Source organism: Chrysochloris asiatica, unplaced genomic scaffold (assembly GCF_000296735.1).
Source record: "Chrysochloris asiatica unplaced genomic scaffold, ChrAsi1.0 scaffold00005, whole genome shotgun sequence".
NCBI classification, from domain to species: Eukaryota; Metazoa; Chordata; class Mammalia; order Afrosoricida; family Chrysochloridae; genus Chrysochloris; species Chrysochloris asiatica.
The window spans coordinates 19030442-19055151 of record NW_006408523.1 but is presented as its reverse complement, the minus strand read 5'-3'; the positions used below and the strand labels follow the sequence as shown (position 1 = coordinate 19055151).

General features: G+C 40.9%; 1 protein-coding gene across 1 annotated transcript in view; it reads left to right on the top strand.

Annotated features, from left to right (window-relative positions):
• Positions 1-24710, top strand: part of GPC6 (glypican 6) — a 1623644-nt gene that overhangs the window by 1536300 nt on the left and 62634 nt on the right. Inside the window, 1 exon segment of the mRNA XM_006832006.1 lies at positions 13908-13916. Within this exon segment, the coding sequence (XP_006832069.1) occupies positions 13908-13916 (9 nt within the window).

Sequence of the window (24710 nt, the reverse complement as noted above, 5' to 3'; positions counted from 1 at the left end):
TGAGGTTGGCCCAGGATCGGACATTGTTTCGTTCTGCTGTGCATGGGGTCGCTATGAGTCGGTTCCGACTCGATGGCACCTGACAACAACAACAACATGGTAGTGTAGTGGTTACGAGTCTGGCTGCTAACCTCAAGGTCAGCAGTTCAAAACTACCAGCCATTCCATGGGAGAAAGATGAGGCTTTCTGCTCCCTTGACAATTTATAGCCTCAGAAACCCTATACAGGGCCGCTATGAATCAGAACCGAGTCCACAGCACACCACCACCACATTTAATTTGTGTGCTGAACAAATAATTCGAGAAGCTGGATTATATGTAGAAAAATGTGGCATCAAGACTAGAGGAATACTCATGAACAACCTGAGATATGCAGATGATACAACCTTATGTAAAAGAGTAATATTAACATTTATACTCATGGTGCTTATGGTGATTAAGTGATTAAATGTATATGAAAGCAGTAAAGAAGCTGATAAGCACTGCACAGATGTAATGATCATTCGCTACCATTGGGGACTCCTGGTGTGGTACTGTAAGATAAACACTGGGCTGCTCATCACAAGGTCAGCAGTTCAAACCTACAGCTGCTCCTTGGAAACCCTAAACAGGGTCACTATGAGTCAGAACCCACTCAGTGACACTAAGCAACAACTATTGGAATGCAACAGAAGCGTGTGCAGGTACTGGTCCTGTGCTTGGCCCATAGTTCTGGTTTAAGAGGCTACTGCTGAGTGTAATCTAGAAAGATTCAGAAGAGTGTTGTCTCACCTTGCCAAAACACACGATGGTTGTGAGAAGAGCAGGAACAAGACAAGGCCTCTGTGTGGACACAACACTGAGTGGACCTTTCCATATGAAAACAGGAGAAAGCTGTTAGAATTCACTGACGGACTGTGCTGAACGTTCATAAACCCTTGTATAAAGTGAATGAAATGAACAGTGAATCCTCCGGAGACATTTCTCCAGGAATCTAAGATTCACACTGGGCAGCACACCTTGACACACATTACCTGTCAAAAAGTCGTATCTGTTACGATCATAGTTTGAAAGGTGTACATACTGTAGGATAAGCCCTGGACCACAGGTCATTTGAACCCCAAGCTTGTCGGTTCAAAGGTTGATGGTTCAAACTTACCATTTGCTCCTTAGAAACCCTATGCAGGGTTGCTATGAGTCAGAACTGACTAGATGGCACTTAACAACATACATTTATGGACTCCTGGTGTGCTGCTGTAGGATCAACACTGGACTTTGAACTAAACTACTAGGTTGGCAATTCAAACCACCTATACAGGGTTTGAATTCCACCAGCTGCTCCTTGGAAACCCTATACAGGGTCACTGTGAGTCAGAACTGACTTGAAGTTACTTAACAACAGCAACATACACATTTATGAATGACTTCAAGCCAAACTCGTTGTCAGTTAGTTGATCCCACTCACAGCAAACCTATAGCACAGAGGAAACCTGCCCAAAGGATTCCCAAGGCTATAAATTTTGACCGAAACAGACTGGCACATCTTTCTACTGTACCATTTGTGGATAGCAGACGTAATTTGCTCCTAAGACAAAGTAGGATGCTCTGAATGTTCTTTATGTTTGATATCTAAGAAGGTAAATATTTTACATAAAATATCCTCTAGAACCACTGTTAATATATAATGCACTACAAGAACCAGGATGCAACCCAGTGTACTGATTCTTACGGTTGTGTGAGCTCTAAGCCAAGTAAAACTCAAGATGTCTCCTATTTTATACATATGCGGATGTGAAGATTCTCACGAATCACTCGACATACACTCTTTTGTAGATCCTAGAATCATTATCTAAACTTCAGGGAAAACATCCAAGCCAAAATCAGCACCACCTGTCCAAATTCCCTCCTGTCTTACCAAAAGAATCTGTGACAGGAAAGGTGAGAAGAGTCAAAGAGAGTTTTGTCAATTGTTCCTTGGACAAACACCCAGGAAGTGTTATTTATTATTTTCCCATGTAGATTAGACGTTCATTTTTATTAGCAAAAGGCCCTGAAAAGCATTCTGCTGATAGATGCTGGGAAAAGTTGAAGTGAGTTAAAATGAGCTCTGATACAGCAAAACTGCAGGAGTAACCCTTGGGATCCAGTCAGGGAGGGGGGTTGCCTGTTAGTTCCCTTTTAACCTTTGCTGAAATTTCTTGATCCCAAAGGATCCGTCTGGGCTGCTTTTCTCACGGCAGTGCAATGGCTTGAGTACACAGATTTGTTGAAATATGAACTGAGCAGGGTGTGAACTATCTCAAAATATGCTGATTTCCAGCTGTTCTTTGAATCTCTGAAACACTGATTGCCCCCAAAGACCATCCCGAGTCAGTGGAAGCCAGTGATTACTCATATTTCTTTGCAATGATCAAGGCAATAATTTAAAAACCCTGTAGTCTTTCTCATGAGCCTATGTCTGGGTCTTGTCTAGGTCATATATTACTTCTTAGTATGAAAATTGCAGCGTCTCACTGGATTGGGCTGTAAAATATCTGTGCATTGATGCTGGTTTTTTGATTTGTTGCTCTTCCCAGGATGGAAAACCTTTCAGAAATATGAATGGAGGGTTGGTGTTTTCTGTAGTGACTTGCATGAACGAAAGGTCAGGGAATAGCTCCTTTCTCTGAAACAAAAATCAGGGCAACAAAGAGAGTAAATATGAACATGTTTCATGAAAAGAAAAAAAAAATACCCCAAAGCAGTGAATTTAAGTTTACCAAAAAAAAAAAACAACAACAAAAACCATCTATAAAGCATGTTTATTGAGGTTGTTAGGCACTGTCTCATAGCAACTCCTAGCATTTCTGAGGCTTTAAATCTTCCAGAGAGCAGAAAGTCTCATCTTTTACTCGTGGATCCTGTAGTTTGTAGTTCAGTGCTTATCATATGGCGCCACCACACATGGTGAACATTATTATGTTCTAAAGTCTCATTTACTTGAGAAATGAATAAGAAATCTGGAATGTGTATGATTGGGACCACAAATGCTAAAATCCTGCAGTGGTTGTTGTATGCCATCAGTTAGTTCCAACACATTTGTTGTTGTTGTTGTTAAGTGCCATCAAGTCGGGTCTGACCCATAGCAACCCTGTACAGGGTTTCCGAGGGTGTAAATCTTTACGGGAGTAGAAAGCCTCATCTTTTTCCCGCAGAGCGGCTGGTAGTTTCGAACCGCTGACCTTAAGGTTCGCAGCCCGATTCGTAACCACTACGCTACCAGAGCTCCTGTTCCAACACATAGCAACCCTGTATAAGTTTTCCAAGGAGCAACTGGTGGGTTTCAAGCGCCAACCTTGTGGTTAATGGTCCAGTGATTATCCTACAGCGCCACACTGGAGCGTTCCTTTGACTTAGTTTATCTGATAGCTGGGTTAAAAAAAAGAAAAAAGGCTTATAGAAACCATAGAAAGAGCATTCTTATACCGATTTGTGCAAGAGTTAAATGTTTACTTCTACAAAGGTGGTACAAGGAGAAAAGAGTCTCCAAACATTTACCTTCTTCCGGTTGGCACAGGATCAGGCAGTGTTTCGTTCTGCTATGCATAAGGTCGCTATGAGTCGGTACCGACTCGATGGCACCTAACAACAACAAAGTTTATTCAGAGACAAATCTGTGGCCACTTACTTCATGATCTTAGGAGCCTTTGAACTGATATACATGTCCTTCCCATTTTTTACAAGGAGAAATATGTCAAAATCTCCAATTATAAGGTAGAAAGGAAAAGGACTTTGATGTTAGTTATATGACAATTCTACCCCACACAGGAAGTGATCTGAATATCTCTGAGTCCTAACTTTCTCATCATAAGATGCAGTTAAATAGTATTTGATGAGAATTAAACACAGAAAGTCCTCAGAATGAAGCCCATTTTCTTTCCCGGGCTATTTGCCATTCCACCTCTCTTTCCGGAAGCACTTGATGAAACTCTGTGATCCTTATTTCTGTTGTTGTTCTTGTTGTTGTTAGGTGTCATCAAGTCAGCTCTGACTCACAGCAACACTATGTACAACAGAACAAAACACTGCCCGACCCTATGCCATCCTCAAAATTGCTGCTGTGCTTGGGCCCATTGCCGCTGCCACTCTACAAATCCATCTGGTTAGGGGTCTCTTCTTTTTCACGGACCCTCCACTTCACCAAGTACTTTACCCCTCTCCAGGACCAAGTCCCTCCTGATAACACTTTCAAAGTATGAGAGACAAAGTCTCACCAACCTGGCTTCTCAGGAACATTCTGGCTATACTTCTTCCAAGATAGATTCGTTTGTTCTTATGGCAGTTCATGGTACCAGTTTTAATATTTTTTTCTCCAGTACTGTAATTCAAAAGCATCAATTCTTCTCTGGTCTTCCTTATCCATTACCCAACTTTCACCATGTATATGAGGCAATTGAAAATAACATGGCGTAGGTCAGATGCACCTTAGTCTTGGCTCTTGAATATGAGTCTGAGTCTGACTCACTGGCAGCTAACACAGCAGTATAGGCAATACCCAGTGCAGAACAGGACAAGAGAACTGGCTGCCCTAGGTCACGCTTAGCCATCCCTGTCAGCTAGCACCATCTGTATTGAGCAAAAGCGTGTGGATAAAGCCTCTTCCTACCTCTAGAGACTTACTGGACCTATCAGAGTATCAGACTCAGCTTTTACTGCTTTTAGCCCGTCTTGGTCCTAGGTTTTAGTTAGCTTTTTTTCTTTTTTTTTTTTTTGCCGACCATGAGGATGTCATTGGATCTTATCTGTGGAACTCCTAAGAATGACAGTTATTCTTTAGAAAGCACTGACCATGTGTATTTATTCATTTAGTTAAATAACAATCCAAAATTCTACAGATAAGGAAACACAATCACAGAGTGGCCAGACGAAATTTCACCAGTTTAAGAGTCTGTTAGTAAAACCATGGAGAATGCCTGGAACTGATTTCCCTATCACACACATGGAACTGATTTAGGGATGGAATCAGGGTGGGAGACTGATGATGTCTTGGAAATGTTTTAACCCTAATGTTTCACTGGTTAACCTTTGGTCTTTTCATTGCCCTTAGCTGGAGAGAGAAGTAAGATCATGAATTCTGCTCTGAAATGAGCCATGGGGCTCTATGCACCAACCCAGCCAAGTAAATCCTGCATCATCAGTAGTTGGATTCCGTTACCATGGCACAGTGTGGCAGACTATTATTTTAGGAGCTTTCTCTCTAAATCACTCCTTTCCTAAAACTCCCTTTCTAATATAACGTCTTCCTTTGACTTCTCATGTGGGGCCCATGGTGGTCATACAACCTCAGGAAATGTACTGCTAAGAGAAAAGTAAATTGAATGTGAGTATTTTGCAAATTGTTGTTAGGTGCCATCAAGTCAGTACCGACTCATAGTGACCCTATGCACAACAGAATGAAACACTGCCCGGTCCTGGGCTAACCTCACAATTGTTGTCATGCTTGAGCCCGTTCATTGATGCTGCCACTTGGCCAATCCATCTTGCTGGTGGTCTTCCTCTTTTACTCTGACCCTCCACCTTACCAAACATGATATTCTTTTCCAGTGACTGGTCCCTCTGACAATATGTCTGAAGTATGAGAGACGAAGTTTGGCTATCCTGGCCTCCAAGGAGCTTTCTGACTGCACTTCCAACAAAAGAATATCTATGTGTTCTTTTGGCAGCCCACAGTACTTTCAATATTATCCTCCAACCCATAACTCAAATGCATCAATTTTGCAAGTTAGGGTCATTTTTATTGGACCTCTGAGAACAGGGTTGCAGGAAAGGAGATCAGAAGGGTGAGAAAGTCACGCATGAAAAGTGGGTTGAAATGGAGTGAAACTTTTGATGTAGACTTTCTAAGAAGAGAGATCTATGAAAACTAAATTCTGTATAATTTCTAAATTTACAAAGCCAAGCGAGATAAATCATGAGAAAAAATCCTCAGTTCCCCTTAATATGGTACAAACCTAATGGTTTATAGGTATCTCTGGTAGCATAGTGGTTACAAGTCGGGCTGCTAATCTCAAGGTCAGCTGTTCAAAACTACCATCCGTTCCATGGAAGAAAAATGAGGCTTTCTGCGCCTATAAAAGTTTACAGCCTCAGAAACCCTATGCAGGGTTCCTATGAGGCAAAATACATCTAAAGCATAACATTTCCCATTTTAGCTGTTTGAAGTGTACAATTCAGTGGCATTAATTGCATTAAAATGTTCTGCAGCAGTCTGCACTGTCTATTTCAAAAATACTTTCGTCACCCCAAATGGAACTCTGTACTCAGGAAACAAAAGCTTCCCCAGTCCCTGTTGACTACTAATCTACTTTCTCTCTATGCATTTCCTAGTCTATGTATTTTGTATACATGGAATCTTACAATATTTGTCCTTTTGTGATTATTTATACTTCCTCACAAAACAAAAAACAACAATAGTAAAATCTTTGCTGGTCATTAAAGTAAGTAATATATTTGTGTAGATAAAACTCTCACATTGTTCCTAGTGTCATTATAGTCCTCTTCCTACCTCTTAAATACACATGCTTTTAGACTTTATTCTTTAAACAAAGGGCCTCATTGGAGATTTGTCAGCAGAGATGCGCTCTAGAAAATTTACTTGACTGCACCTTGAACAAGAAAAGGACATCATTTGGAAGAAGTTCACTTTAAAGATTTTGTCTGTGGCTCAGAGTAGAGACACTGAGAGTCTGAGGGATCCATGACAACATAGGAGGTACAGGAAAGAAGGGTGTCTGGGAAGGTAGCCAGACGAAGCAAAGAATGAGATAGGAAGAGTGAGGACTCAAGAGAAGTCCAAGATGTGTGCAGTTTGCTCCTCGGAACACTGAGAAAAAAAGAATAGAAACTCAAATCGCAGAAAAAACAACAAACTTGGAAGGAGTAATAGAGATGATATTCTCAGTTAGCAAATGGGGACACACTGAAGTTGAGATGGCCAGAAATCACAGCCCTTAGGCCAGGCCTACGAAGAAATACCAGAACCAGAGTTAACGTTGTCATCTCCAGCCACTCACTCCCATATAACAGTGGGAGTAAGAGGAGGGGGAGAGACAGCAAATGAACCACGTATTCCTAAGAGACTACACTCAGAGTCCTGATGAATAAGGGAAGCTGAGACTAGATGAACAAAGAGAGAAGCTGAGATCCAGAAGTAGACAGGGTTACTGAATGCAGGGGAGAGGAGCCTTCCCCAGAGGAAGGTCTTGGTTTTCCCAATAGAAGTAGACCAGAACCCAGAGTGGGTAGGGTTTGGTAGCAAGGGAGACCTTCAGGGAAGTTGGCCAGCCCTTTCTCCTTTCATGGACTAATTGGTTCCAAGTCATGATTTTCCTCATTCCTTCAATAGGCTTTGGTCTGAATCTAAATGTAACAATCTCCACAAGTAAATTGTTCAGATAGTGTTAGCTGCAAATCAAATGCATCTGTTTAAATCACAAGTACTAATCCACTATAGTGTAGTGGTTACAAATTGAGTTACTAAGCTCAAGGTCGGCAGTTCAAAACTACCAGCTGTTCCGCGGGAGAAAGATGAGGCTTTCTGCTTCCGTAAAGATTTACAGCCTCAGAAACCCTGTGCAGGGTCGCTATGAGTCAGAACCAACTCCACGGTACTTAACAACAACAACAATCCACTATAGGATACAGAGCTAGATTATTAGTGCAATCCCTCAGAATAACATACAAACCAATTAAGAAAAATACATTCTCCAATTACCAAAACATTTTAAATGAAAAAATTAAACCCCGAAGGAAAGTCATGGGACTAGGTCAAGAGCTCATTCCACTCCCACGGCTATGTTCCTGGGAAGTAAAAGATTGAAATTCTAGAAGCATCACACAACCACGTGGGAGTTCCTCTGTCTTTAAAAAGCTATAAGATTACATTCATCCTGAACACCTCCAGAGGCATGTATAGATTGTGGTGTATGCATGTGTATACATTACCTTTGTGTGTAAATAGAGAACCAAAGAATACTTCTATATAAATAGAAGACTTTTTCACAGTGCTATTGTACCTAAATTGAACCATTTTATAAGGTTTCCTCTTAAGTTTCAATTACAAATATTAACAGTTTAGTAAATGGAGGGAAAGAAGGTTTCTTTATGTTCACAAAGAAAAATGAGAAAAAGATTAACAAGTATGCAAATATTTGTATAAAGGATTTTTGATATACACCATTTGCTAACGTAACTAAATACTATTTAAAGAGATGGCTCTGGCCCATTTTTCTTAAACATCTGGAAGAGGGAGGCAAAAAACGCAACACTGATGGATCTTCTTCTGTTACCTCTTGCTTCTCTGGTAATCATTTGTACAATAGGGGGAAAACCTTTTACCAAAGGCACACATGTTGTCTGTATTCAATAACTTAAGTAATTACAACAAGTGTGTATTTATTGAATGTTCACTGTCTGCCAAACACTTCAGTACTAACAAGTTTTATTATTTACCCCACTATGTAGAGGAGATAAATGCATCTGAAGTCTCTTTTTCTACTCAGGCTAACCCTAGTTTTCATATGCCTATTAGCTTGTTTCCTAGTGATGTTCTACAGATGTTAACGATTGTTGCCAGGCTAAATGCTGTATGATTAAGTGGAACTTAAATTTTTTGTTGGACTTGGTATGCTATTTTTGAATAAAATGGCAGCTGGTTTTAAAAATTCAAATGAAAATATACTTTGATATGAGTAGATCTCAAAGCAATTTGGAGAGTAGGAATTACAATGATATTATGATTTCCCAGAGTAAGTCTCAAATTGCAGAGCTGCAATTAAGACATGGTATTTCCAATGAATTAGATCTGCCCACGGAAATCATGTTATGCAACACATCCTGCAACTGAGTCCGAGGTAAATAGCAGTTTTCCAAATGTCAAAAGATACATGGAGTGTCGTAACAAGGCACTGACAATCTTGATATTTTTTTGAGAAGATTCCTGGGTGGTGCCAAATGTTTTACACTCGAAAGTTAACGTAAAAGATTGTTCACCCAGCAATGATGCTGAGTCCTGGTGTGATACTGTAGGATAAGCACTGGACTGCTAAGCACAGGTTGGCAGTTCAAACCACCAGCCGCTCCTTGAAAACACTATACAGGGCCACTGTGAGTCAGCATCAACTCAACCACACTTAACAACCACAACAAAGCGGCAACACAGGAAAAAAAATGTCTAACAATCTACTTCTATAAAGATTACCAGAAACACCAAACCCACTGACACCGACGGGATTCTGGCTCTTACCAATTCTGTATAGGGTTTCCAAAGGAGCTCTGGCAGCGGAGTGTTTATGAGTCAGGCTGCTAACCTCGAGGTCAGCAGTTCAAAACAACCAGCCGCTCTGTGGGAGAAAGATGAGGCTTTCTGCTCCCATAAAGATTTACAGCCTCGGAAACCCGCTACAGGGCCACTATGAGTCGGAACCGACTCCATGGCACACCACCACCACCATAAGGTTTCTGAGGCTAAAAATCTTTACAGGAACAGAAAGCTTCATCTTTTTCCCGAGTGTTGGGTTTGAATTACTGACTATGCGGTTAGCAGTCCAGTGCTTATCCTATATCAGTAAAGACTGTTGTTATTACGTAAAGATTGTTGTTAACTAAGTGCCATGGAGTCAGTTCCTACTCATAGCCGCCCTATATAGGGTTTCCAAAAAGTGGCTGGTGGATTTGAACTGGCGACCTTACAACTAGCAGTCTAGTGCTTTTTCTGCAGCGTATCCCAGGACTCTATAAAAATTAAAGTCAAGACGATCCTGGGGAAAAAAATCTATTTAATAATAGAATAAACAGTATCATATAATGAGAGTACTGAACTAAATTTCAAAATATGATCACAATTTGGAAACGATACATGCAAGTAATTTTGGAAAACCATAACATCCCTGGGCCTCACTTCACTTTCAGTCACGTGTTTCCTTAACTTCACATCTCTTTAACTTCATTGTCACTGTCCTGTATTTGTAATTAGAGGTCTGGTGTGGTGCTGTGGGTTAATGCTCTGGACTGAAAAGTCAGTCTGAACCACAAGCTCACCAGATGCTCCTTGGAAACCCTATACAGGGTCGCTGTGGGTCAGAACAGACTTGATAGCGCTAAACAGCAAAAACAGTTACAATATATTTGTCATTGGAGTCTTGGTGTGATGCTGTGGGTTAATGATCGGGACTTCAAAGTCAATTTGAGCTTCAAGAATAGCAGTTCAAGTTCACCAGCTACTTCCCGGAAACCCTATAAAAGGTCACTGTGAGTTGAAACCGACTCAAAGGCAATCAACAGCTACATATTTGTAATTGGAATCCTAGTGTGGCGATGTAGGATAAGCACTAGACTGCTAGCTACGAGGTCGGTAGTTCAAACTACAAGCCTTTCTTCAGAAAGCCATACAGGGTATCTATGAGTCGAAACTAACTTACCAGCAATTAACAACAGTAATACCATATTTGTAATTGCCAAATAAAATATTATTATTTGAAAAAAAAGAAGATCCTGGGGAGCAGTTCTACTCTGCAACATATGGGGGCGCCATGAGTTGGCATCTACTCAACACCCTTGGGTTTGGGTTTGGAATGTGGCACCGTAGAATAAGAGTTTCCCTTATTGCCAACATTAGAATCAGTCTAATACAGGTAAGACTCTGATTGCGTTCTGAATCAGAATCTGCTTCTTAATACGCTTCCCAGGTGTTTCTTATTCTTATTTGCAATCAGCTCCCTAGATACTACCCTGAAGTGTGAGAGGAACGTGTGTGAGTTTCATTTCAATAACTGAAAACCCGCTTTCTTGTGATTTTATATAAGACTCATCAGTAGTGGTTATGAATCGGGCTGTGAACCGCAAGGTCAGCAGTTCGAAACTACCAGCTGTTCCACTGGAGAAAGATGAGGCTTTCTGCTCCCATAAAGATTTACAGCCTCGGAAACCCTATACAGGGTTGGTAAGAGTCAGTTCCGACTCCAGGGCACATAACCACCATCAGTAAGCACTGGGATGGAGGAGTCGTTCTTAGGATTCCTCTGTGAGTCCTCTCTCCTGTGTGTACCCGCCCACCTCTGCCGCTTCTGTGCTCTTCCCCCGTGGGTCTTCTCCAGCCAAGCTCTTCTCAAAACTGCCTCTCCCAGTCAGCTTGCTCTTCAGTAGTTAAGGCGCAGCTGTCTGGGTTTTGGGGTGATTTTGCCTGCAGCTTTCATAATTTGAAGGATTTCATAATTCACTGGTTGGCCAATGTCACCCTGAAGTATGAGGTTTTTAAATATTAAACTTGAAAATATATCCGTGAATCCTGTGCCATGCCAGAACTGATTAAAAGTGGGGAAGCCAGAGAATAAAGTAACACAGAAGTGATACTTGTCATTTTCGTCAGATTAGATTTCCCCTGTGTCTCGATGGTGTGTCTGTCACTCTGGGACCATCACTTATAGGGCAGGCTGAGTGAAGGTCATTTTGGTTCTTATTGATTCCATGGCTCTGGCGCTCCTCATAGGGATTTACAGTATTTAACCCACCAGGAGAAGCCCTGAACTGTAAATGCCTTTCCTTTGCCAGGAGGGCCTGCAGGTCTCTAAGTGACCCTGGCTATGCAGACTTCTTCACAACTGTCTAATGAAAACCTGCCACCTCCACACAAAGGAACGGACACGGCATCTCATTTCATGGCACTGATCCCTCTTTGGCTCCCAATCAGCACAAGGGTGTTTAGCTCACTCAGAAGGGTAATCCAGAAACAGAGAGATGATGAGAAGCCAAGTTAGTAGACTCCTGCTGTTCATGTTATCTGTCAGCATCCTCCCTGACCAAAACTAGCAGTGAGAAAATTAAAGTTGAAGAGCATGAAATAGGGAAAATAGAAAATTAAGGATGGGATTTGATGATTTGTGATGTGTTCTCACATAGGTTATGAGGGGCCTGTGTGGCAATAGGCTTGGAATCTATTTGCTGAAGAATGAACTTCGGGAGTTTGTTTTGAAATAAAGCATTATTTGTATTTCCCTGAAAGCTTGTCATGTTCAGAATAGAGTGAAGGACATTTTAAGTGTGTGACTAGTGTTTATTGATGGTATTCTATAACCATCCATGAAGCCATACTTATTGGAATGGATGTTGAGGCAAGAGCAAAGATCAAAAGTATTGAGCATGTCTTTATTTAACATTTTTTATATTTATTTTATTCATCACAGAATGTTCGCTTTCATTTTAATTTTTTTAAAGTATTGGATTGAAACATGTTTTACCTTGATAGCCAAAGCTTTTGAAACATTATTACATCTTGCACCCCAAGCAAGTACATCACTCCATAGGCCAAGGCCTGTGCCAGTCTTTAGTAAGTGAAAAAATGTTTTGCTCAGAGGAAAATGTGACCATTCAGGTCTCGTTTGCAATGAGTTTCGAAGGAAAGATCCCTCAGAATGAGGAAAGCAAGGTCACATATGAGCCCGAAATAAAAAAGCATCTCTATGAAGCAGTCTTGGCTGCCGCTGCTGCTGTCGTTAACTGCCAGTAAGTCAGTCCCAACTCATGACGGCTCTGTATGGCGTTTCCGAGGAGCTGCGAGTCGGTTCCATCAGCTGACCTTGCAGTTAGCAGCCCACAGTTTATACAGCACCACACCAGAACTCCAGCCTTGGCTAGGGAAATGATTTTCAACTCCCAGACTTTCCTTTCTCTGGAATGTTTGAAAGCAGTTATTAAGGCTACAGTGAACAAAATCTGTTCACCCTAAAATGTCATAGCTCTGATCATAATGCTCTTTGTGAGTGCTCACTGTCCTCAAATGAGTCAAGTCAGTGACTGCAGAGATGGTCAGCAGTGAGAAAGATCCTCTCCCAGGGATAGCTCCATTCCTACCAACTGTTATTTGTTGACTTACAGCGATTCCGTGTAGGGTTTCCAGCACAGCTGGTGGGTTTGAACTGCTGACCTTGCAGCTCAAACTGACCTTGCAGTCCAGTGCATTATCCTGCAGCACCCTGTTTTTAGCATTTGGTCATTTATACTGTTGAAGACATTTGTTTAAACCCTTTCTTTGTTTATACACTCTGTCTCTGTTCTGCAACTCCATAAAGAGAAGGATTAGGATCTTAAAAAACAATAACAAAAACCTAGATATTGAAAACGCATGAAACATAGTCAATATGTTCTGAATGAATCCATGAATTAACTGTACATTTCTCTCTTCTGGTGCTTTCATGTTTCTCTTTTCGTGATTTAAATCTGCTCCCACTTTATTCTTCACTCTAAGAACGTTCCAAGGCATTTCCTTTTTTGGAAAACTGTAGGCTCCGAGCAGCCACAGGACAGGAATATGATATGAAAATATTCTTAAAGTTAACAAAAGTACTATAGAATTTACATACATAAAGAAAATAAATTCATTGGTCTATGTTTATAGAATCTCCGATGTTTGAAGTAGATAATAAAATTCACCGTTTCTCAATATAGAACTTGCTAGTGAAAACGCTTAGTAAAATTATTCCAAGTCTGTCAGAATATGATTTTTGAGAAGGAACCTTCAGATCACTCTTTCCCATCTTTCTTCCCCTTGACACTTCCTGCAGGTGAGAGTGATCACAATGAAACCACTGAAAGCCCCTCTAGTTTTCAAATATAACAATGTTTCACCATTACATCCTGCTGGTCTAGGAGTCCTTTCCTAATATGATCTAATACAAGGCCCAGCTTCCTACTTTAACAAAAGTGAAATTTGAAACACAATTTAACAAAAACAAACAACAGTATATTTGTAGGAGGGGGGATAAAAATCATACTTGCTTTGCAGAAGAATTAAATTTAAATAGCAAATGCCCATTGAGTGCTTAAAACATGTTTCAGTTTACCAAAAGGTTATTGGTACATAGCAGAGATCATCCTGTTTGTCCACTTTTATTTAGGGCTCCTCAGTTTCTGTGTTTCAGTGGAACCTGGCCATTGTAAAATGGCCATGCTTCTTTAAAAAGGAAATAGTACCATCAGTGTGCTTGATGAAAGACACACATGTCTAATTAGGGTTGCTATGGGTTTAGACTGACCCAGCAAGAGGTGGTTTAGACTGACTGGAAGCAAGAGGTGCTCGGCAACAGTCTTGAGAATCAGCCTGTCACTTGGTTCCTGATTGCCTATGACGGGCTATCAGTATTGCTGAAGGGCACTGATTAACTTGCAAACTGTTGATGATGTGACACTAGGACTTAATCTCATCACATGTTGAATATTGCACCATGTATGGTGTCCTGGTATGGCTCTGTAGGAGAAGCACTCAACCAAAAGTTCGGTTTGTATAGCAAGGTCAGTAGTTCAAACTCACCAGTCACTCCTCAGAAACCAACTCAATAGCGGTAAACAACAACAACAAGGTTCCTCTGATAAAAAGAAACAGGTGTTTAATTCTGACTCCTTTATGGAGTAAAAGAATTTAACTTTATCCAAAGAATTTGGTCTTTGTCCTTGGCTCCTGAGAGAGAACCTCTCCCCAGGAACTGAAATATCCTGGATGAGACCTCCGGACACAACACCTCAGGATTTATGCAAATGATGACTCAGCTGAGGATTGGCCAGACTAAAAGACCACTCTGTATGATCATTCCTGCCTCACACTGATTTTATCAATCATTCCTACTTAAGGAGACCTCCCAGAAGCCTTTGAACACCAAAGCTGATGGACTTCCTGGTTGGTGAAAGATAACACTATACATCAAAGGGTAACAGGACTTTTTAAGGACCTGCAGGCCTTACTTTGGGAACTTTCTCAGATTTCACCCTGTGCATTCTGTATTTGTGCCCCTTCAAGAGAGAAGTGACCCAACAGAATCTGGAAATCATTGGACAATATCATTAATATTGCATGCAAGTACAATTTTGCTAAAGATCATTCAAAAACAGCTGCAACAGTACATGACAGGCACTGCCAGAGTCTCAAGCCAGATTCAGATGAGGATGTTGTATAAGGGATATAACTGCTGATGTCAGATGGATCTTGGATGAAAGCACAGAACACAAGAAAGATGTTTGCCTGTGCTTTTTCTTACTATACAAAGGATTTCGGTTATGTAGGTCATGACGAGTTATGGACAACATTGCAGAGAATGACTATTCCGTAACACTTAATTGTGCTCATGAGGAATCTGTACAGAGGCCAAGAGCCTGTTGTTAGAGCACAAGGAAACACTAAATGATTTAAAATTCAGAAGGGTGTATGCCAGCGTTGTATTCTTTCACCATACTTATTCAATCTGCATGCTGAGCAAATAACTCAAGAGCTGGATTATATGAAGAAGAACATGGCATAAAATTGGAGGAAATCTCATTACCAACCTGTAATATGCAGATGATACAACCTTGCTTGATGAAAGCCAAGAGGATTTAAAATACTTACTTATGAAGATCAAAGACCAGTCTTTGGTGTGGGTTGCACCTCAATGTAAAGAAAACAACAGTCCTCACCACGGGACCAATAAACAACATCAAGATAAATGAAGAAAATATTGAAGTTGTCAAAGACTTCATTTTGCTCAGATCAACCATCAACACTCATGGAAGTTTAGCAGTCAAGAAATCAAACGACATATTGCGTTAGGAAAATCTGCTGCACAAGACGTCTTTAAAATCTTTAGCAGCAAAGATGTCAGTTTGAAGACTAAGGAGGTGCGCCTGACCCAAGCCATGGTATTTTCAATAACCTCCTATGCATGTGAAAATTGGACAATGAAAAAGGAAGACCATAGAAGAATTGATACATTTGCGTTATGGTGTATGAGGAGAATATTAAAAGTACCATGAACTGCCAAAAGAACAAACAAATCTGTGTTGGAAGAAATGCAGCCAGAGTGTTCCTTAGAAGCCAGGATGGCCAGACCTCATCTGATCATGTCTGGAAGGCCAGACTTCATCTGGACATGCTATCAGGAGGGACCAGTCTCTGGAGAAAGACATCATGCTTGGTAAAGTGGAAAGTTGGCAAAAAAGTGAGAGACCCCCCCAAGGAGATGGATTGGTACAGTGGCAGCAGCAATGGGCTCAAGTATAGCAACAATTGTAAGGTTGGCGAAGTGTTTCATTCTATTACACATAGGGTCGCTGTGAGTTAGTGCCCAATCAATGGCACCTAACAACAACAACATTCTATATTTGCATCCCTTTGATATAGGCAATCTATAATTGTAACTGTATATCTTTTCGTGGCTTCATTGAACTATTTTAGTAAATTATAAAATCCAAGGGAATAGGGACAGACATTAGATGAGAACTGAGGATATCTGAGGACCTCTGAGTTTCTAGCTAATATCTCGAGAGGTTGGAAGGGATCCTTAAATTTGTAGACAGCTGGTCAGAAGTCAGGGTGTTGTGTGGAGTCACAAGCATGTAGCTGTTGTCTGAGAGCTAGGGCAGACTTGGAAGTCTGGAGGACTGGCCCCTTTAATTTGTGAGTTCTGATCTAGCTCAGAGGAAGAAGTACTGCATGTGCTGCTGGTGTGTGAACAAAAGTTGAACAGAGGCAATCAGAACTGGTGATACATGGCAATTGATTTTTATGGTTTGGTGCCATTGAAATGGGATTTGACTTTTCCAAACCGGTCACTTTTATGGATAGATGTTCTGTAGCCTCTTCACTTCTAACAAGAGCTAGCAAGCATAGGTGGAGGGACAGGTAGAACCCAAGGTGGGCAGGGAGGGATGGATGAGCAAGTATCAAGGGAGAGTGAAGAAGACTGAAAAACCAACAATAAAGAGAGCTTACCTTACAAGTAGGAAGCCTGAAACCTCAACTGTTGAGGAAAGAACTGTAAACTCTCTTTCCACATCCCACACAGTCATCTGGTTGATTATTCCTCACATCAGCATCTTTACCCACAGCATAATACCAACAGAGAAGAACAAAATGAAGCATAAAAAGTATAATTTGTCTTGTTTCTTCTTGAATACCCTGGTTGTTTACATTTCATTTTGATCATTGTAGGTGAGCTCAGAGAACTAGGGGGTGATATTTTATTTGAGCTTTTCAGAGAAGCTGTTACAGGAATTCCAAAACACTGCTCTCTGAGCTTTTGTGTTGGTCAGTCTTTTGCTTTCTTCCATACACATGATAGCCTATTGGGAGTCCTACTGTATTTTGATTGGGAATAAATTAAGTGATAGAAGTCAAAACCTCTGAAACTGCATGTCAGAGGAATCAAAATGAAGCAACTGTCCTGAAACCTTCTCAAATCTCTAAAATATAATTTATATGCTTTGATGGAGTATGACATGTTGGACAGAAAGATGGAGTATGACATGTTGGACAGAAAGATGGCAGCATATTCTGCTTTAAGAATGTACCCAGCCAAACCTAATGGCTAATAATTTTTGGATAAAATAGTAAATTTAATTTTACTTTGAGGTGATAATCTACTGAAAATATTTAATTGCCTATAGATACAAATTGACTTGACATAATTCAATTAAAATCTAAGAGTAATTTGGGAACATGAATGGGGCAATTGGAATGTAAGATTGCTCCTACGTTGTCATTTTATTTTTCTTATTCTTACTGACTTATGCAGAGGTAATGAAAAAGCACCTTGGTATCAAACTTAATAGGAGGATATTTGAATGAGGACTACATAGTTAACTAAATGAGAAATGAAAGTAAAGAAAAAACTCCATAGGGGATTCATATTCTAATAAAATTTTATGTCACCAAGGTTGACCAAGCCACCTCCTTGCATAACAACTTTATTTAGTATGTGTCTGGGAAACCTAAGAAGCCTATTAAATGGAATCAGTTGGTCATCGTAAGAGGAAGGGTACCTGCCATTTGAGAGGCAGGTGTTGGGTTAGATTGTGGGCATCACTCATCTCCATGCATCTGTGGTTAGACATAGCCATTTATCTAATGCCAGCATTACTACTTGCCATAGAGCAGGGGTGGGGAACCTTTTTTCAGTCAAAATGTATAATATCATTTATGGCCCATACAAACTTATCAACTTAAAAATTAGCCTACTCTATTTGGTCAAATATTGAAGAAGCTCTGGTAGCATAGTGGTTACAAATTGGGCTGCAAACCACAAGGTCAGCAGTTCGAAACTACCAGCTATTCCATGGGAGAAAGATGAGGCTTTCTGCTCCCGTAAAGATTTACAGCCTCGGAAACCCTCTACAGGGTCACTATGAGTTGGTACTGACTCCACAGCACATAACAACAACAACAACAATGTGAGATGAGTCCTGGTGAGGCACTGCAGGTTAATGAGCTGGACCTCAAGGTCAGTTTGAACTGCAAAGTCTGCAGTTCAAGCTCACCAGCCGCTCCTTGGAAACCCTATATAGGGTGGTTATAAATTGGAACCAACTCATCGGCACATAACAACAACAACATTGTGATGGTGGACCACTGGTGTGATGCTGTAGGATCAGCAAGGGTGACGAATCACAAGTTCTGCAGTTCAAACCTATCAGCTGCTCCTTGGAATCCCTATACAGGGTCGCTATGAGTCAGAACTGACTCAATGGCACTTAACAACAATAATGTAATAGCTGTAACTGTGGTTTTGGCAAGGCCAGACCAAGTGATTTCATGGGCCTTATACATACAGCCCACAGACCGGACATTCCCCAGCCCTGTCAAAGAGGATGTCAACCTCTCATCAATCATAGCCTAAAGTTGGACATTTCCTAATTATAACACTTCCCCTGCCTTTTGCTTAGTAGAATAGGTCGTCTTTAATTTAGAAAGTTCTTGAGGGTCTCCTATACTTTGGCCAAAATAGTTTCCTGAAAGGAGCACTGTAGTAGGGTAGGGCAAAAAGTCTTGCCACAAAGTCATAGATACTGTTACTTAAACAAAAATATGACAGTATGAAATTAGTTACTGTTTTTCAGTATATCCAATATCTAGGTCTACACATTTCTGAAGGTGGTGTTCCCATCTCTCTAACCCTTACCCAAAGAATTCTGTGCTCTCTGATTTACATCATGTCAAAACAGCAGTTTGGGCATCCTTGAGGAAATCCTGTTCCTTTTCAATGTTCTTTGAGTTTAGGGAGCAAAATGAAGTCTGAAGGGGCAAAATCAGAGAAGCAGGGTGGATGCTGTAAGCTTCCCAAGGCAATTCTCACACAGCAATCCTTGTTACATTGGAAGTGCTTTGTTGGGATGAAAAATTCCCCGGTGCAACTTCTCTGGACTTTTTCTCACCAATGCAATTCTCTGTTTCCTTAAAACTTTTACCTAATATGCCCTGTCTCCTTCAAAAAATATATCAAAATTACTCCTCTAGAGTCCAAAAAATAGCTACCATAACTTTTTGAACTGACCTCTGTGCCTTAAATTTAACTGTGCCAGCAGATAACCTGGAAAGCCACTGTTTGGATTGGACATTTTTTTTTTAAGATGAGGTGGCTTTGTAGGGTAAACAAAAGACTGTGAACCACAAGGTCACTGGTTCAAGTCCACCAGCCACTCCAAGTGAGACACATGAGGCTTTCTACTTCCACAAAGCCATACAGCCTCGGAAATCCTATACAGGGTCACTATGAGTCGGAACCAATTCGCTGGAACTTAACAACAACAAGACTAAAGCAAGTATATTACTGACGAACTTGTGTGCTCTCAAAGGTATACTGAAATACATTTACTGGTGAATGTATGAACTTGAACCCTATAGCAATACTTCTTACTCATCCTAGTGCATGGCGTTGCTCCTTCTCATGCTTAATGATCTCCATTACTTTCCCTCCCTTGTGTCTCTTTCATGAAGCAAATGTTTCACTTCAGCATGATCTAGGCCTGTACTTTTCTAAATTTAGAGTCCTTCAGAATCACCTGGATAGCTTGTTAAAAGACAGGTTTTATTTCAGGAGGCTTGAGGTGGGGTTGAGTTTTTGCATTATGGATGAACTCCAAAATGATGTGATGGTGTTGGTCCACTAAAGTAGCCAGGAGTTACAATCTGGTGTACACATCTCTCTTATAGCTTGATCATTTTCTTCTTTCAATCTGGATTTTCACCCCCCATTCTTTATTCTTGGGACATTAATGCATCTTTCAAAAACCTGCTATAGTACCTAGCCCATGGTAGGCTCATGTTGTTAAGCGCCATTTATCGGTTCCAACTCATAGGGACCGATAGAAAACCTGTATAGGGTTTCTAAGGAGTGGCTAGTGGGTTTGAACTGCTGACCTTTTGGTTAGAAGTCCAGTGCTTATCCTACAGCATCACACCAGGACTTCATGATAGGCTTTTGGACCTGGCTTATACATCATGTATGCTTCCTTCTCTGAGCAACTGTAGCATGCAGGGTATAAAACACAGCTCTGGAACACACCTTGTACTGGTTTTATCCCTGGTTACTTTTCAGAAATCCTCAGTGAATGCTCAACTCTCCAAGGACAACCTGTATATGTTTACCATATGCTTTAAAAAAAAAAAAAAAAAAAAAAACAGCTTAGATAGAGGAACTTTTGCTAATTCTCCAACCATTAAAATATGACATTTTCTATAAGGTTTAGCTCAGACCTTAAATTCCAAGTACCTGTTTGAATATCAATTCCAATTGGAAATCCAAGATCCCCATGGCAATAAAAAGCAAACTCTCTACTTTCCCCTTCTAAAAATTTGCTCAGCCTTTTGTACTTCCATCACAAAGGTTACATCAGTGTCATTTATTTATTCAAAATGTATATATGTATATACGTGTGTGTGTGTATACTTACTAAGGATCTGGAGTCCTGGTGTCGCATATTAGGATAAGCACTGTATCACATGGCCAGCTGGAACCATAAGGTAGGTCAGTCGTTCAAACTCACCAGCCACTCCTTGAAAACCCTATACAGAGGTGCTGTGAGTTGGAACTGATTCAATGGCACTTAACAACAACAACAACTAAGGATCAGGTACTAGACAATATAGCAATGAATGAAGCAAACATGTCCCTTATGATGACTGGCTGAGTCCTAGGGAATGTCGTGGAGTCCCAGCTACCAGCCACCTAAGCAGGGTTTCTTCATGGAGGCTCTGTCACTTAGTATAGAAACTGCAGAGCCAGCCTTGATTTCTCCCCCTAGTCACTTGTAACCATCCACTTTATTATCAGTTTCTATCTAATCTGCTGTTGAACTGCGTCTCACATATAAGCAGTCTACTTTTTTTTATGCCACTTGTCACTGCCCTACAAATACACTCCCTTCTCTGGTCCTGATGATGTCTAGTCTCTTGAACCTCTACTGAAATACTGAACTCTCTGGTTTCCTATCTTTCATGCTAATCCTGGGCTTGTCATGATAAATTATAGAACATCAATATAACCAGGCATTTCTGAACTCGTGAAAGGAAATGGCTCCACGCTATCTGCAGAATTAAGTCCCAATTTGGTAGCATTGAATTTAACACTCCTTCAATCCATCTCCACTGACTTTGAGTTTTCCCACTTCATCTTGCTATACACTCCTCTACTTTCATTTCAACCAGAGAGAATGTGTGTTGGTCTCCAAATGCCTTTGGCCCTTTGGAGACTCCTTATCATTGCTTAGACTAGAGGACCTTTTGCTAATTCTCCAACCATTAAAATATGACATTTTCTATAAGGTTTAGCTCAAGAGCTACTTCCATGAAGCCTTCTTTAGTCATAAGTAACCACTTCCATGATGTCCTATTTGTTCTCTTTTTTTAAATGTTTTTCTGTGAAGTATGTGATAGTTTACATGGGAGAACATTGGCTTTACATTCATCCTATTGTATATCATTTCATTGCCATGGTTACAATCCCCTCCATGCATCATCAACCAACCAAAGGGTAGACCCTGAAAGCCTTCCCCCCTGGTTGTCAGCACACAGCCCCTCTCCCTCTCTGGGTCCAGAGTCCCCAGTCATTCCCTCTCTCCACATCATCATCTCTGTCTCCATCTCTGGCATGACTGCTTCTATGGGTAGGGTCCCGCATTCCACTCTTCTCCCTTGATGGTCCCAGGGACCTCTGTTCCTGGACTGCAAAGCCAACCACTCCCCTCCTTTTGCTACAAAACGTCTACCTTTACATTTCCAACCCTTACAGTCAGTCCTGATAACAATCATTCACTATCTCCCTTCATCAGCCCTGTCCAGACAGAGTGGATACTACTCCGTGGAGATTCTACCTTCCTCTGCACCCTGTGGATCTAGCCTCCCTCTTGAAAGCTTGTAAGTCAGTCACTTCTTGCCTTTGTAGCCTCCCATTTTGGGTAACCAATGTCCAAGTTGCCCATCCCTGTCTACTCTGTGTATGGAGGGGGTGGGAATGATCCTTGCTGTAAAGATTTGTTCCCTCTTTTGAGCTACTGCATCCATAGGCATAGATCAAGTTCATCAAATTGCATCAAATTGCTCTTTTTTTCCTCTTCTTTCTTCTTCTAGTTGATCTCTGGTCATCCCATCATTGAAGCCATGTCAAGTGGGTGTTATCTGCAAGTGTGGGTGTTCTTGTGCATATGCTCTCTCTTCTTATCAGCTGGACGCATCACTGTCCACTCTAGTCCTCTGTGGCTATGTCAGTCCTATTTGTTCTTGAGTCACACACTATTGTCACATAGTCTTGGATGATCACAACATGTATGCCTGCCTATCTTCACCTCTACTAGGTTTTAAGCCACTCAGTGCCTAATAAAACTCCCTGATATCCTAATGAAGTTCTTCAGCCATTCTAGTTTGCTGACTAGAATAATGAAGTTGTACTTCTTTGTGTCCTCTATACAAAACATAGCTCCCTACTCTTGAAGGATGTTGTTCTTCTTAAGTGCCGTCAAATTGGTTCCAAGCCATAGTGACCCTGTATAGGGTTTCTGAGGAGTGACTGGTGAGCTTGAACCACGGACCTTGTGTTTAAACCCAACTTTGCAGCCCAGCGCATTGACCCACAGCACCACACAAGATACACAAGAAGAAAGATTATTGGTGAACATTGTCATCTACAACCTAATGATTGAGTCTCCTGTGCATATGTGTCAGTGAAAATCTTCCTCCTCAGACCTAGAGCAGTGTCTTTCCGTCTTGACCACATATTGATCTCATCTTCAGGACTTTTTAAAATCTCTCCAGAGAGACCAATTTCATCAATCAAGGCATCAGTATTTTCAAAGCTCCCAGATGATCCCAATGTGCATCTGAGGGTGAGAACTGTGCTAAGAAGTATCTGTTTCAAGCACAGTCTGTGAGTTGACAGTATAGCAGCCACAGTTCATGGGGTGATTTGAAAGGGATTTCCAAGTATCTCTCTTGGTGGCCCATTGTGGAACCCAAGGAGCCAACGGAATTCTCCTTTGAATTGTAACATTATTTCTAAAAGGCAATTGTTAAAATACTAAAATGTTTTGTGTGTACTCTGGAAGGACTAATTCAATAATCCTCTAGCTGTGCACAGAATTTATGAATGACCAGGGTCAGGGCAGGAAGATCCATGCTCTCACAGACTAAGTTGGGACCAAACTGGGAAGCCAGGAGCATGGGAGGAATGGTTTATGTCTCTGTAGACTATAAGAAAGGAAAGGGTGGCATAGAGAAGGAAGTTGGCTATAGGGGAGGATCTTTGCTGACAAATTTGGTCCTTTCATGTTTTCTAAGCCCTGACCATGCCATGAGTCTCAGAAGTTGGTAGAGTTTGTGTTTTTAAACATAATTGCCAAGTAGGGGAAGGGGAGAATTTAAAGTGACTGGGTGAGCAGACAACAGGACCTGGAAAGATGAAGTCTCTGTGATCACATATTTCCCATAACTTGAAAACAATACTGAAAAAAATTACTAAATAAAAAAGTAAGCAGCAGCCAAATTCCAAAGAACAGAGAAGAGGGGAGCTAGGTTTTTTTAAAAATCATGGGAAGAAAGTATGTATATGTGGCAACTTTTTCCCCAAACTTACAAAAAACAAAACACCACCTGGAGACAGAAAACCATAGTCATCCCTCTACACACTCCTGCCTAATGAGAATTTCTGAAAGCAAAATACACCTAGAGTATGTCCCCATGAGGTGTCAATTTATAAAGCTGCCCCTACACCATGCTGATACTGAAATAGGCTTCCTGGTGCACCAGAGCTTTTTATGAGAAAAAAACAAAACTCTAGGAAGGAACTTGAATACAGAAGACTCCAGAGAGATAAGAGGACACATCTGGGTCACTCCACTACATCTTTCCCCAAGGAACCTACTTCCTTTATTTTAAGTGAAATGATAATCCCCCTTTACCTTGAGTAGGAATATGTACTAAATTACCAGCTGCTCTAAGAAATGCAAATCCATGGCTATATCATGGATCTGCTCTCCCTCCTGTGACCTAAACCCATCACCCTAACTCCCTCTGTCTTGGATTTAAACAAATTAACTAGACATGAAACAGAAAGAGGATATTACTTAATGGAATCTGATCCTTGCAGCACATCCTCATGAATTTCCCTTATGAGTTTGACTCAGCAATGGATGTCTCAGAAACATTCCAGAGGACTTTAAGGAGGTAAGGGAAATTAAACCACACGAATCAGGGAGGCTTAGCAATTGAGAACAAAGGACAAGGAAAGGAGAGAGAATAAAACTAAACAAAATAAAAAAAAAACCTAAAGGTAGGAAACCAGGATGCTGCAATGGTAGTCTGGAGCTGTAGAAATGACTGATCTCATGTCTTACCCATTCCTCTAGCTATGTTACAGAAGTTCCTAAGGAGAACTATGCTTTTGTGTCATGTATCAAGCAGTGAG